This window comes from Pholis gunnellus (assembly GCF_910591455.1).
Source record: "Pholis gunnellus genome assembly, chromosome: 18".
Classification (NCBI taxonomy): domain Eukaryota; kingdom Metazoa; phylum Chordata; class Actinopteri; order Perciformes; family Pholidae; genus Pholis; species Pholis gunnellus.
In genome coordinates this window covers 3,807,989-3,822,620 of record NC_136545.1, presented here as the reverse complement: position 1 = coordinate 3,822,620, position 14,632 = coordinate 3,807,989, and the positions used below count along the sequence as shown (strand labels likewise).

Genomic DNA, 14,632 nt, shown 5'->3' with positions numbered 1-14,632 from the left:
GCTTTCATCAGGTCAACTTCTGTCTTCTGACGGGGCAATAGCGCTCAGTATACATTGATCCCAGTCACCTTACATATACACTACCGTTCAAAAGTTTGGGGTCACTTAGAAATGTCCTTATTACTCAAAGAAAAGCACTGTTTCTTTCAATGAAGATAACATTAAATTAATCAGAAATACACTCTATACATTGTTAATGTGGTTAATGACTATTCTAGGTGGAAACGTCTGGTTTTTAATGAAATATCTACATAGGTGTATAGAGGCCCATTTCCAGCAACTATCACTCCAGTGTTCTAAAGGTACATTGTGTTTTCTAATGGCCTGAGAAGACTAATTGATGATTAGAAAACCCTTGAAAACAGTTCTGCTGGTGAGAGAAGCTATAAAACTGGCCTTCCTTTGAGCTAGTTGAGTATCTGGAGCATCACATTTGTGGGTTGGATTATACTCTCAACATGGCCAGAAAAAGAGAACTTTCATGTGAAACTCGCCGTCTATTCTTGTTGTTAGAAATGAAGCTATTCCATGCGAGAAATTGCGAAGAAACTGAAAATTGACACGAAATTGTCTGGCTGACCCCAAACTTTTGAACGGTAGTGTACATGTACATATATACACATCACACAACAGAATCGTTTCTTACAAAAGTTACTTCATTATTGTTTAGGCAACAACACTGGGTTGTTTTGTTGAGAGAAAGATTATTCTTTGGGTTACCTAAAATAAACTACATTTGTTACGTAACTTGTGTAGGTGGCGCTAAGTACATGAGTTACGTCACAAAATGAAGGAATGAGAAGGCAACGTTGTCTTTTGGTTTTGTCTCTCTCGTTTGGGTCTCCTGGGTGAAAGTCCTGTGTTTGTTCGACCCATCCTCCTTCCCTCCTTTGTTGCTATTTATACTATTTCACATGACTTCCTCAGCGGCAACCATGCACATCCTGGCCCTCGATGACGTGCGTTATATCCAAATTATAGTGGTACTTAGTTTTCTTAGGTATAATTGTGAACAGTGGTGAGAACAACCTGCTCTAGGAGACGTCCTAACACTGTTAGTCCCTGTCCTGCCGTTCCAGACTTACCCCATTAGGTCTTTTCCTTTAGCGTTGGCGCTACAGCTACCTTTACTCCTTTATCGACAGCTCTTTCACATCTAATCTTTTTAGACCCAGTTCCTTTAGCACTAAACTTTCTGCCATAGTTTAGTTCCTTTGGTTGTGACCATATAACGTTATATTTCTGAGCGCCAGCGTTTGGTTGTAGGTCTTTCATTCGTAACACTTTTAGTCATTATTATGTCTTTCAGTCCTGGTTTTATTAGCTGAAACAATTGGCATTGGCATTCAGTCATAGCTTCTGTTGTTCCCCGCAGATTCATCTCTCGTTGCGTAGCTCTAGCTAGCTTAGCTTATTCTCTAGCTAGCTTAGTCCGGTGCTTAAGCTACTTCACAACAAATTAAACCTGCTCCTTATAAGTGTTTACAGGCAGCTAGTCTGAGCTCTGTGTTGAAACTAGAAAATTAGTTCGACAAACAAAAGCTTAACCTTTGCAGCGTATTTGCAAGCTAGCTAGCTTGTCGCTTAACAGCTACCTCTTGATATCTCTTGATAAACTAGGAGTTATCTCTTGATAACGTAGGCGACACCTAAGGATGGAGATGAATCACTGATGAAATGATCCGTTCAGTTCTGTTGAGATGGACAACTTTAAGAGTTGGACAGACAATCAGTTGATCACAGCTACTGTTGCACACGAGCGGAGGACCTCCAACATGGCCACCTGAAGATATTACATCACCACAATATCCTGTAATACTGCCCCATGTCTCTCCTCACCTGTCTCTTTTTGCTGTTCCTTCCATCTCTCTTTCTCTATTGTCTAAGAAGAGTAACAATGAAGACTTAACAAATCCCCCCTTCTAAAAAAAAAAAAAGCCACTAACGAAAGCCCCCCTTACTTGGCTTAATGAATGCCAGGCTTAATTAGAGCACCATGATGTCAGAGGCATTAATTATCAGTTGGCTTCGTTTCAGAAAACAGTCTGTCTCTCTCTCTCTCTCTCTCTCTCTCTCTCTCTCTCTTAGTTTCCCTGTGCATCTGTTTTTTTCTCTTTTTGTCTTTTAGGTTTTCTAATTTCTAATTTCTCTCTTTTCCAAACTTTTCAAACTGAGACTTCTGTCCCTCATGTTAAGCTTTTCTTTTAAAAAATAACGTCTGATTTACGCTATTTTACGGCGCGTGTCTAAATCTGATACACATGTAATTTGTGGCAATGCGACACCAGACTGAACGGTCACATCTGAATTCACGTGATTTTTGCAAAGCTCTCCCGTCGTAGCGGGGCATACGTGATGATGTTGGTGCTGCTGGATGAAGATGAAGGCCAGCTGACAGAAATTGTCAGTGGAGGCGTCCACATCGACATACAAATGCATGTTTAAAGGCCTTGACACACACTGGGCGTGTCAAAACATCTTTAATGAACTGTTTTCGTCGTGAATACTTTCACACGCAAATATTACGTGGCGAAAGAGCGACATATTTTCTTTGGATTTTTCTGCTCTTTCGCACCGCGAATAAAGGCAACGACCAATTGTGTTGTGCGGAACTAGTGGAGATGCGCCTTCATTTACGAAACAGCAAGACCGATGTTACGTATTACTCCTTTCAACCTTGACAAAGGCAGCGCAAACCCTCTGCGTCCGTTCTTACCTTTCACAATAAAAGTGCTTGACATTTTCGCATTTCTGTGTCATTTATTCATCACACCTATGTTGTGTAAAGGCCTTCAACCAGCAACTAACATATCACATAGGTTGGCGAAACAGCCATGCTGCCTTCATAACATACTGATGAAGACCCCTTATTGAGTGCTACTCATTTCTTTTAACCCGTTAACCTGGAAGCAAGCACTTTAGCATTACAGTAATGACTCCATTTTGCTCTGCTGTTCTTACACCCCTAGCAGTTTTATCCTCCGCTTTATGCTTCCGACGTGTAGAGAACACCTGTGATGGCTTCAGCAACCCGACATTGTGTCCACACTGAAGAAGGTAGGAAAGTAAGTAAGAAACATACGTAAATAAAGTGGTGTGAGTAAGCTGCTATGACAACCAGAATAATTGATGGGCATGGCAAAATACGCTGTACAAATATGCTGTTCTAAAGGCCTCCATCGTTCTAGAAAAGGCTGTCGACAAGATTTGGGAACCTGGCTCCTTCAGCCACGAGACCATTCATGAGGTTCACTGATGTTGGGCAACAATGACCGGCTCTAAGTCTGCAATCCAGTTCCCCCTAAAGGTGTTGGATGGGATTGATGTCAGGACTCTGAGCAGGCCAGTCACGTTCCTCCACACCAAAACTGGGGAAACCCATTTCTGTAGAGATGTTGCTTGTGGTTCTTGGTGAAACGTGGAAATATTCCCTTAACTGTTGCCACATTATTGTCGAAAACAGCATTGCCCCAAACCATTAAAAAACTGTCCTAAACAAACACACTATTTATAAAAAGAAGGTTCTAGGTTCTAAAAAAAACAGAAGCCTTTAAAGCTTGCGATGTAAATGTAGCCCTAGTGCGTGGGTGTGTGTGTGTGTAAGTGTGTGTGTGTGTCTCTCTCTCTCATATGATAAAATACAGTTCATCTTTGGCCTCTGGGAGCCACAGTTCTAACTGAAGAGCTCTCTCTCCCTCCCTCTCTCCCTCTCACAATAAACATACTGTTTCATGCTGCACATCTTTATCTCTCTCTCTCTCTCACAAACAAGCACTCTCTCCACGCCACACAAACACACACACACACACACACACACACACACACACACACACACACACACACACACGCACACACCGTAGCGTGGCTGGCCAGATGGGACTCTTCCACATGACCAAGCCGATCAATCAACACTGAAGGGCCCAGGTGCTACTACGCACCATTTCACCGTCTGTCACACTCTCTCACACACACACACACACACACACACACGAGTTGTACACACACATAGCGGCAGAGACATACAGTGATAGAAAGATAAAGGACACACACACACACACACTGTGTAACATGAATGACCCGGGCTTGGTCTCCAGAGGCCTCATCTGGATGGATGACAGAAGATGGAGCAGGAAGACAGGCAGAGAGACAGACAGACAGACAGACAGACACATAGACAGACAGTGGCTCTAGAGATGGCAATGTCGGCCTGTCGGTGGGTCAACCACTTTGGTCCAGACTGAAATATCTCCATATTTGATGGATTGCTATGGAATTTGATACAGCCTATCAGGCATGGCTGTAGACTCTTCGTCGTGTTTCCCACTTGACAAGGAATCCTTGACATGAAGGAACTGCTTTGTGACACACAGGTAAACACAGACCACCCTGGAAGCCACCTATTTGCCAGAGAAATAGTTGCACTTTTTTTTGCAAACCGCAGATACGTTGAATGCAGACGTTTCAGAACCAAAAACAAGTTTTATAACAACAAATCACTTGGTTAAAAGTTAGAAAAAAGAAAACATTGTTTGTGTTGAAATAATAACGTAGCGTAACATCGTAGGTAGCGTGAAGGGATAACTACCGGCCTTAGCAGACTTTCCATGTGTAATGTTAAGTAACAAGCATAACTAAAATACGTAACAATGTAATTCAACAACCGTAACAGCGTAGCGTAAATAAGTAACAAGCAGACTTTCCATACGTAGGGTTATGCAACAAGCTGAACAACAGTGCGTAACAACTGTAAACTCAACGTTTACTTTTGCTTTCACTCAGTGGAATTTCTCGCTCTTTACTCATTATCATACCACGTCACTTTCAAGAACAGGAACTCCGTACACTGCGTCACTTGCTCTGCCTGAATGCAAAAAAACATCCACATTTGCAGAAACATACAAATTCTTTCTTTTTCCTGCCGACTGGTCTGTTGATCCAGCCATGGAGGTCATCTTTCAGGATGTATCATTCATCAGTAAGTATCGTCAAGTATTTATTGATGGAAAGAATAGAAATACCCAAATCTCAATCCCACTGACACCACCTGCCATTGGAATTACAGACCTACAGTATAGCTGTTACCTTAGCTTCACCATTTAGCCTTTTCATAAAGTGATAATTAGCTCTGACAGTTCTTCAAGAAACCTAAAAGCATTCGCCACAAAGTACTCCAAGACATCTCCCTCCTCCCCGCTCAGGAACCCCGAAGTGCTCCACAATGAACCGCAGCTTTCAGAGTGAACGTTTAACATCTCCACCCTCGGCCCCTCTCGCCTTGACGAGACCTATTATTACGATGTCAGATCTAATTACACAGACAATTTACGTGTGATACACAGCCCCTTCAAAACAATAATATACTAAATGCTCTGCAGTGGCTCACATTGTGCGTCCGTGTTAATGCACTAAAGTCAATGCCGCACTAATCAATGCATGACATCCATTCAAAATACTCTGAGAACGAGACAGTGGCTGTTCAGTTTCAATCAGCGGCGACAATAGAAACAGAATGACTGAGGGCGGAGCGGGATATGAAGGATGTTAAAAGAAAGGAATTGATGTATCTTGATTCTTTTATTTTATCATTCACTGTACATATTGACCTGGGTTTCATTTGTTGCTGTAAAATCACCTTTGAATGAATTCTTATTTTAAAAATATTAGATGTAAAATGTTTATTTTTGTTATTATTATTACATATGTATCAAAATGTATTTAGGGAGCCTGAACATGGAACCTCTTGACCTCTGGGAACTTATTTAACTCAATGGTCTACTTACTAGCTTCTCAGAGCTGTCAGCTGTGTCTTGTGGTCTTCAATCAGGTAAAGGAGCTGGTTCAGCTGTTGATCTGTTAACTTACTGAACTGTTAATAACAGGGGGCTCTATACGGAACCACTATCTATGTTCAAGCGCGACAAACATTCAGTGAAACTTGGACTGAACTGCAGGCTGCTGAGCACAGAGCAGAGAGGAGAGGCTGGAAGGAGAGGTTGTAAAAATAGCTCAATATATATATAGAACACGTAATGCCTCCAGTTTTTTCCCACCATTGGGAACATTTTTGGGCACGTTGAACAATGTTGGATGTATTGACTTCACTGTTTGCACATTTTTGTAAAATAAATTATCCTAAAAATTAAACTTGCATTTTCTCTTTTATGATTTGTGGCATTGTAACTGTGTTATACTGCACACAAGACATGTTTGAGTTTGTTCTGCTTCTTGTCATGATGGTGTTGAAAAGTTACAGTTACAGTTTATACGTTTTTGTCATTTTTAGAAGCTGATCATTTGTGTCAGCGCATTTCCTCTCCTCACCTCCTCTTTCCTCTACTCTTGTTCCCTAATTTCATCGAATCTTCTCTCCTCTCCTTTATGTTTAGACATTCGGAGCACAAAGACCCAGACCCAGCAGGGAGAGACAGGGGGACGACCTTGGCACCACACCCAGCTGAGGTGAGGGGCTGCTGGAGTAGAAAAAGGAGACAGGAGGGCCTGGTCTCCGTGGAGGGGAGAAGAGGTGAGAAAAGTAGAGGCTGATGAAGAGACAGAGAAAAGGGAACAAATAAAGAGTTAGGAAAAGGAGAAAATGACATGAAGAAGAGAGGGAAAGAGGGAAAGATGAGAAAAGGAAAGTCTGATCTGATCTGAAGAGAAAAAAAAGGAAACAAAGGTTGAACAAAAGACAGACAGAAGAAAAGACGGAGAGAGAGAGAGAGAGAGAGAGAGAGAGAGATATGTATTTCTATATAAAGTGTCCAGATGTGACCTCCTCAGAGGGGGTCCAGCCTCGTGGCTCAACACTCATTAATAAGGTCACACAGAGGTGAGACAGACGGCTGACTCACTACATTTCTACAAAAACAACGAGGAGAAGGAGGAGGGAGCCAAGATCATCATGTTCATACCAGTTCTTTATCTTCTGTAAGGTTCTGTTTTTATAATATATAACAATGTATTAAAACACTGTTATGAATAATGACCTTTGAAACAGGTTTTCAGTGGCTCATATTAATGAATGCAATTTTATACATTCGTTTTTATTTTGTTATTTGTCTTCAAGGTCAAATTTGTTCAATGAAATGTTATTTCAGTGCAACTGTACATTGTGACGTTAAAGCTTACTGTTCATCAAAAGCAACAGCTCCAAAGCGGTCTGACGTACAACATGGAACACATGTAGCGACAGAAACGCCAAAAGTGAGACGTTCTTAGCAACACTTAGTCGGATCTTTTCAGGCGGTTCTCATTCACCGTACCTATAGCTACGAAGAGTAACGCATCATTTGTATATTCACGTAATCACGAGCCAGGATGTGCAGGGTTGCTTCTAAGGAAGTCAGGTGAAGTAGAATACAGAGCGACAGAGTCTGCGGAGGGGAAAAGGTCGGGATGGATGGACGAGTCAGACAAACACAGGACTTTCACCCAGGAGATCACTGTTTGTTGCGTAGAGTGCAAGAAAGAAAAAAACGCTTTTCGTAAGATATCATATGAAATATGTATGAGGGTGAGGTTGGATCTATTTGACCAACAACTGCTGGGTGCACGCAGCATAAAAAAAAACTGTCCAAGATTTCAGTTTATGACCAAATACCTTGCAGTCCTTTGCGTTTCGTGCTACAAGACCATTTTTGCATGCTAGCTCATGAACTTGCATATTAGCGGGCTGATGTTCCCACTGAGCTCAAAGCACCACTCTGCTAAATATCCCGTACTGTCTCACTGTAAGTGCTAGCATGGCTGTTGGTTTTAGCTTTGATGGAGCTAAGCCAACACTTCCCCCTAGGTTAAATGCATACTGCATGCACAGAGAAAATCTGTCTTCTGATCTGGCGAATAATACAAATTACTTGCTGACAACCAGTCAAGAACTGAGGCCAAACCCCAAAGAGTGTGCCGCAGAGCAACTTCTGTGGTAACATCACTCTGTGTTCTGTCACGTCTTGTTGGACGAATCAGGTTTTTGAAATGACAGAATGAAAGCACTAGAAGCTGGTAGCACGAAGCCGCTGCGCATCAGGATCAGACTGAAGCCACATCAGATCGTTTATTTATAACAGAACAGAATGTGCTTACCGGCTGAAACCACCGAGCCTCTCATTTACTATGTAGGTGACAGTTACGAAGGAGGGGGGGTGGGGGGGGGGTTTATGGTGGTGCACCTGCTCTGCAAAGCAACTACACACAGGTAGATATAAACACTCACACATACTGTGGAACCACATGAAAGCCAGAATCACTCAACACCTCGACATTTACGCACAAACTCTAACACACACAAGTCAAAGAGCATGATTACACTCATTCACATTCACACAAAAACACACACACAGATAGACATGCATTCTCTTACATACATTCATACATACATATATATATATATATATATACATACTCCAGCATCACACAAGCTGCTACAAAGACAGACAAATTCAATAAAAACACACATCCACACAGCAGACAGACAGACAGCAGACAGTCATTGAAACAACACACACACACACACAAACACACACACACAACTACATACATATATGAACATGAAAGACAGAATCGCACACTCAGGTACACACATGACAGATGACCAAATGAACATAAACGCACATGGCGATACACAAATAAGTACATGTGCAAATACACTCATTTACACAAAGAACACACACACACACACAAATGAACACACACGCCCGTACATTTAACCACATAAAACCACATTCATTAAGAAGCTTACATCACACAATCAGATACTGACACAGTAACCTGCCAACGTTCACAGAAACACACACACGACACCGCAAACCCATACACACAGAAGTTGGCGTCACAAATTCACTTACGGAACCCACACACACACACACACACACACACACACACACACAAGCATCCACACAGACAACTGTATGTGCACTTATATAAACATATATGTAAGTGCAGGTTCACATTTCAACACATTTCCACACGAAACACACACACATCTTCTGATTGCTTTTCTGTGTGTGTGTGTGTGTGTGTGAGACTATGCGTGTGTGTGTCGGCAGATTAATCTAGTGGGGTCGCTGAGATGACACTAATCCCTTCGCTGATTATCTAGAGCATAACATCACTCTAATCTGATGGTGGGGGGGTTAAGAAAGACAGACAAGGTTAGAGAGGAGAGAGAGAGAGAGAGAGAGAGAGAGAGCGACGAGGAACACAAATGGAGAGCAGTACTGATGCAGATAGTTCTAGAACAATGTTGCACAGCGAGATGAAAAGAGACGGGAAGAGAAAGAAAGGATACGGTAGAAATGATGAAGGGAGAGAGGGATGGAAAAGGAAGACACCGGGATGGGCAGAGTGACACCAAAAGTATTGTTCCTGACGTGAATCCTTACATCTCCACATTCCTGTTGAATACCTGCTAAATCGCAACAAAGACAATAAGATCATTTGGCCTGAAAAATAGTATTTCTAACTTTTTCTGCTTGTTTTCTTTTTCGTTCACACTCAACATGTTCATTAAACTCTGCTCTGTTTCTTTCTTCTTTCTTCTTTTGAGTTCATTTCAGGTGAGAATCACGACGATTACCAAGCCTCAAACCTGAGCATATTTCCTTCCTCCTGTCCGTCATGTTCAGCTCACACTGTCTGTAATCCGACTGCTTTGACGACACACTACCAAAACAATAAAATGTGTTAAAAAAAATATATATAAAAAAATATATTTAAACTTAAAAAGCGATTTTAAAGAGAGGGAGACAGAAGGGTCAACAACAAGCGTTTGAAGGATAAATCCATGATGTCAAACTGATTCAGTAGACAACAAGTTAAATAGATGAAGATAGAAGCTAAAGCTACAGAACACGGTGTAAAAGTGAACCACCACATCACCTGGCGACCGAGACAGAAGACAATAACCAACGCTGTTCCTGTAAAGCCGGGTAGGTCTCTATACACTGTTAAAATCCTTAAAAAGCTAAAGCAGCATGTGTATGCTAGCAGTATACCTTCAGTAGCTAGCGTAGCATAGAAGTGCTAACGCTGAAAGGAAATTCCCTACAGGCGATGAGAATGGGACAAATGTGAGGTCAGTTACCTTTGACCACCACATTCTAATGAGTTCATCTTTGAGAACAAGTGGAGTTCCCTCCAGCGGTCACCGAGGTATCGCGGTCATGAGAATGAGGCATACAAAATCATAAAGCGATGCCCAACCACCCATTTAGCAACCACCTAGCAAAACCTGAATGACTAATGATGCTCTTGCAAATACTAAACCTAAATAAAAAAATTAACTTTTTCAAACTCAAGGTGAACACATAGTAATCACCTTTTAGAGATGACCTAAAATGCCCTAGCAACCACCTATAGTAGTGCATCTACCAACTAACTCAACCAACTAGTCGGAGTACAATTTGTCTGGTTAGAGAGGATAACATCTCTTTTTTTTCATTATGTTCTTTAGCACAACGGCTTGTCAGGGCGTGCACTAAAAAACATTTGTATGGCCAACATGTGTGGAAAGAAGAGCATCAGAGTCGCTCTCTGGCACCACGAACAAACAATCACAGATATCAATGAGGGCTCTGTGGGTTTAGCATTGCTACTGAAACGCTACATTTTCCATCAGGACGTGCAAAAAGAAAAGCCAACAGACATGGAAGACAATTGGATTTACCCTGATCAGAACAGTCACGGGTAGAAAGTGAAGAGGATGTGTGTGTGTGTGTGTGTGTGTGTGTGTGTGTGTGTGTGTGTGTGTGTGTGTGTGTGTGTGTGTGTGTTCCATATCCCTGGCTGTCTCTGTCTCTTAGTGTTATCATTATCAAAGTAAATTGCGGCTCCCGCGTGCCAGATGAAGAATACAATATTTCCATTTCCGACTCTGCGTCGCGTCGTCCCTCTCTGCCTCCGCAGCTACATGCCGTGATCACAACACTGTCACAACACATCGCGCCCACACTGGATCATCCTCGCAAAGGCCCACAACTCCGAAGTTTTGCATTCCTTGCCTTTTGTTTTATTTGTTTCATATGTATATATTTCCTTATTAGCCGCAGTGTGCCGTTCAAAACTAACTGACGAGAATTAGTTCAATACTTACGACAGTTTTTAGTTTTGTTTGAGTAGATATAAATGGGAACCAGATGCTTTCTAAGAGAACTTTCACTTGCACACACACAATTGGGCTTAACGCGTTTTGGCAAAAATGTTGTCTGAAGCTCGACGTTTTGGAGTAACAACGCAAAAAAAATGTTTGAACGGAGGCCCTTTAGCTTCAGTCTCCAACCCTTAGTTCCAATGACTGCTACAGCAAAAAATTACATTTTAAATATTGCATGCTTCCAACATTGTGATATAGTTCACCCACTTCGATGTGGAAGGACTTTACTAATATGCACAAAGCCCTGACCTCAACCTCATCCAACACCTTATGGCTGAATGAAAACACAGACTGTGAACCAGGTCTTATCACCCAAAACAAAACCCTTCATTCAGGTTCCCTAAGTCTGGTGGAAAGCCTTAAACCAGAAAGGCGAAGGCCTTTGTAGCAGCATGTTACGGCTGTATGACCACAGCACCATCACTTAGTTTGCTGACGACACACCGCCACTCGTCGAAAAGACGGCCTACATAGAGGAGGACCAGACCCGGACTCACCACACCGACCCCATCACAGAGACCGCGAGATAGCGGCTCCTCTTCATCCGCAGACTGAGGGGGGTCGAACATGGACTCTCTGCAACTTCTACCATGAGGCTCTGCAAAGACCGGTGAAAACTGCTCGGTCCATCACCAGGAATGAGCGGCCAATCGATGGAGGACCTCTACACCCAGCAGAGCAGGGAGGCAGGCCAACAGGATTATCAGAGACCCCAATCACCCCAGACACAAACTGTTCTGCCTGCTGCCGTCTGGCAGACGGTCCCACAGCATTCGGTCCAGCACCAACCGGGCTCAGGGACAGCTTCATGCCACAGGACATAACACTCGCACACACTATTGTCACATTACCCTTATATACTACTATATATTATGTTTACACCTCTGTATGTGTATTTACACTTCTCATGATGTATATTCATTACTGCATCCCTGTTTACATTGAGTTTATTCACTTGCAATCACTGTCTACCGCAAACGTGTATACATTTATATAATTTAATTTAATTTTGTATATTATATATGCCTGGTTTTCTTGAAACATATTTAATGAGATTTGTTAGCCTGAGATCTAAAATGTTCATTGCCAACTAGTGCTTCTCTGTAATTGTTGTGCATGTAATATTAAAAAACCTCAAGCATCATTAATGGTCAGAGTTACGGAATGAAATGTTTAATAATCACATATAGCTGCTCAGGTGTCAACAAACTTTTGTTTTGGTGTCCATACACTGTGTATACAAGTATAGTCAGTATCGACTGCAACACCCAAAACAAAACCTTAAACACACTTGTGTTAACTCGTTGTGGCTTCAGAATGGAAGGCTTAACATCTAATGACTCACAAGACAATGGGTGATTACAAACCAACAATTGAGAGACAGAGCGAGAGCAGGTAGAGTCAGATAGCTGAGAGCTGACATCTTCCATATATGATGCATCCAGTCAAAGGTAATTAAGCTCTGAGTGTGTGTGTGTGTGTGTGTGTGTGTGTGTGTGTGTGTGTGTGTGTGTGTGTGTGTGTGTGTGTGTGTGTGAGAGAGAGGCAGATTATCTGTGTCAGTGGCCATTTGCTCACAACTGGCGCCACATCGGAGAGAGCCAGAGGCAGAGAGCATCATGGGTAAATGAGCACACACTGCCTGGCGTTTTCCACACAGCGGGCCAAGGGAGAGAGAGAAATTGCACGCCAGATGACCTGTCTCCTCCAGTGTACGATAGTGGTTCACTAATTCTCTCACACACACACACACACACACACAGACACAGACACACTCTCGGATCAGAACCCAGCAAAGCGGTGAGTGCAAAGTTGATGGAAAGAAAGAGCATTCTAAAATCATAAAACACACACACACACACACACACACTCAGTCAGTCTGTGGTCTACCTGTGAGCCGGCTGGAGATGGCGTACGGAGGTGAGAGGCTGTCATGTGATGCCATGTACTGGGACCCATCTGCATAACTCTGAAAAAAAAAGAGAGCGAGAGAGACAACCATTATATTTCCCGATTACAGGTAGCTGTCATTACCTTTAGCAGCACATATAGTTATGAGAGTAATCATTTCAATGGACAGGCCGCGACTGTGATTTTTAAAACTGGACGCAGACAACGCTCACTGCAATATTTGTAATGCGAAATGCAAAGCTGGCCAGAGCAACACGTTTCACGTGTGTTTCCTCTGAGACTCACGTGACAGCGTTCCCACGCTCTGGCCTGGTGACAGACTGACAGGGATGGAGGGCTGACGGGACCAAAGGCCGAGTATAAGAAGTGGACGCCGTGACACAAGACGGTGCTATGTCTGTTCTAATTGCAAGTATAACCAAATGCTGAACCAGACATTTGTTGGCCAACTCCCAGACCAGACAACGCCATGGTAGAGACCTGTCAATCATCAGGTAGCCCCGCCCTAAATCATACCCTGCTTTATGGTCTGTTTGACTCTAAATGGACCATCATTTACTAAGTGAACATCATGCTGTATTGAAGAAGACTTGGAACTAGAGATTGAGACCATAAACTCATGTTTACAATGTTTACTGAGGTAATAAATCAAGTGAGACTTTTATGAAAAATGCAAGTTCCAGGCACTTCAGTGTTGGCTCCACTTTTCAGAAGTGGATCTAGCCGCCTGGTAGAGGGAAGCTTTTGGGAGACGGAGGTAGGGAAGAGTTTTATTCTATGTGGCATGTAAAGTGTTCTAAATGAATAACAATGTTGAAATTGAGAGGTTTGGACATAATTTTTACAATTGAAATTAAAGTTTTGTTATTACAGAGAAATACCAGACAAAGGTATCGCCGGGCACTGGTACCAACATCCAGGTACCAGTTCATCCCCCTCTTGCTCCACATTTCCTTTCAGACATCTAATATATACTTTCAATAAAAAAAGCAAAAGTGTCCAAAATATAATCCTAAAAAAAGAATACTTTCTAATTTACACTGGACCACTTCAGGAGTCATAGGCAGACTGGGTTTTCTGCTCGATAAAAAAGCCAGTTGTAAACACAAAAAAAGATGTCGAAGAGATCTGAAATCTGACGACTCAATTTTCAAACCAGATGTTGAAAACATGCAAATGCATCCGGCAAACGCATCTGTAATCTTATCTCCTCATAAATCTATGTCAGCAACATGTCAAAACATACCCAGTACCATACTCATTATGGTAGTGATAGTACCAGTAGGTAGCAGTTGTAATGATAGAAATGGCAATAATAGTAATGTTTAAAATGCTAAAATCAATTACATTTAACAGTAATTAAAGCAAATGATGATCATTAGTAATTATGGTTGTTGGTAGTTACCTTGGAAGAACGACTTCCACTTGCCCATGACCCTGCACTTGTTCTCTCCTCCATATCTGTAAGATGAAGAAACAAAGATACATTTAGAAGACAGGAAAAAAAGACAACACATAGCAGTACAGTTTAGAAAAGTATAACTAAGAGTTAACTAACCACATTTTGAGAAA

At 42.1% G+C, this 14,632-nt stretch overlaps 1 protein-coding gene across 1 annotated transcript in view; it reads right to left on the bottom strand.

The window, feature by feature from the left end:
* The window catches only part of tcf4 (transcription factor 4), a 203,065-nt gene that overhangs the window by 136,212 nt on the left and 52,221 nt on the right, over window positions 1–14,632 (bottom strand). Inside the window, exons 4-5 of the mRNA XM_079178494.1 lie at window positions 14,466–14,521; window positions 13,040–13,118 (exon numbers count right to left, since the gene is read on the bottom strand). Of these exons, the coding sequence (XP_079034620.1) occupies window positions 13,040–13,118; window positions 14,466–14,521 (135 nt within the window). The remainder of the gene's footprint in view (window positions 1–13,039; window positions 13,119–14,465; window positions 14,522–14,632) is intronic.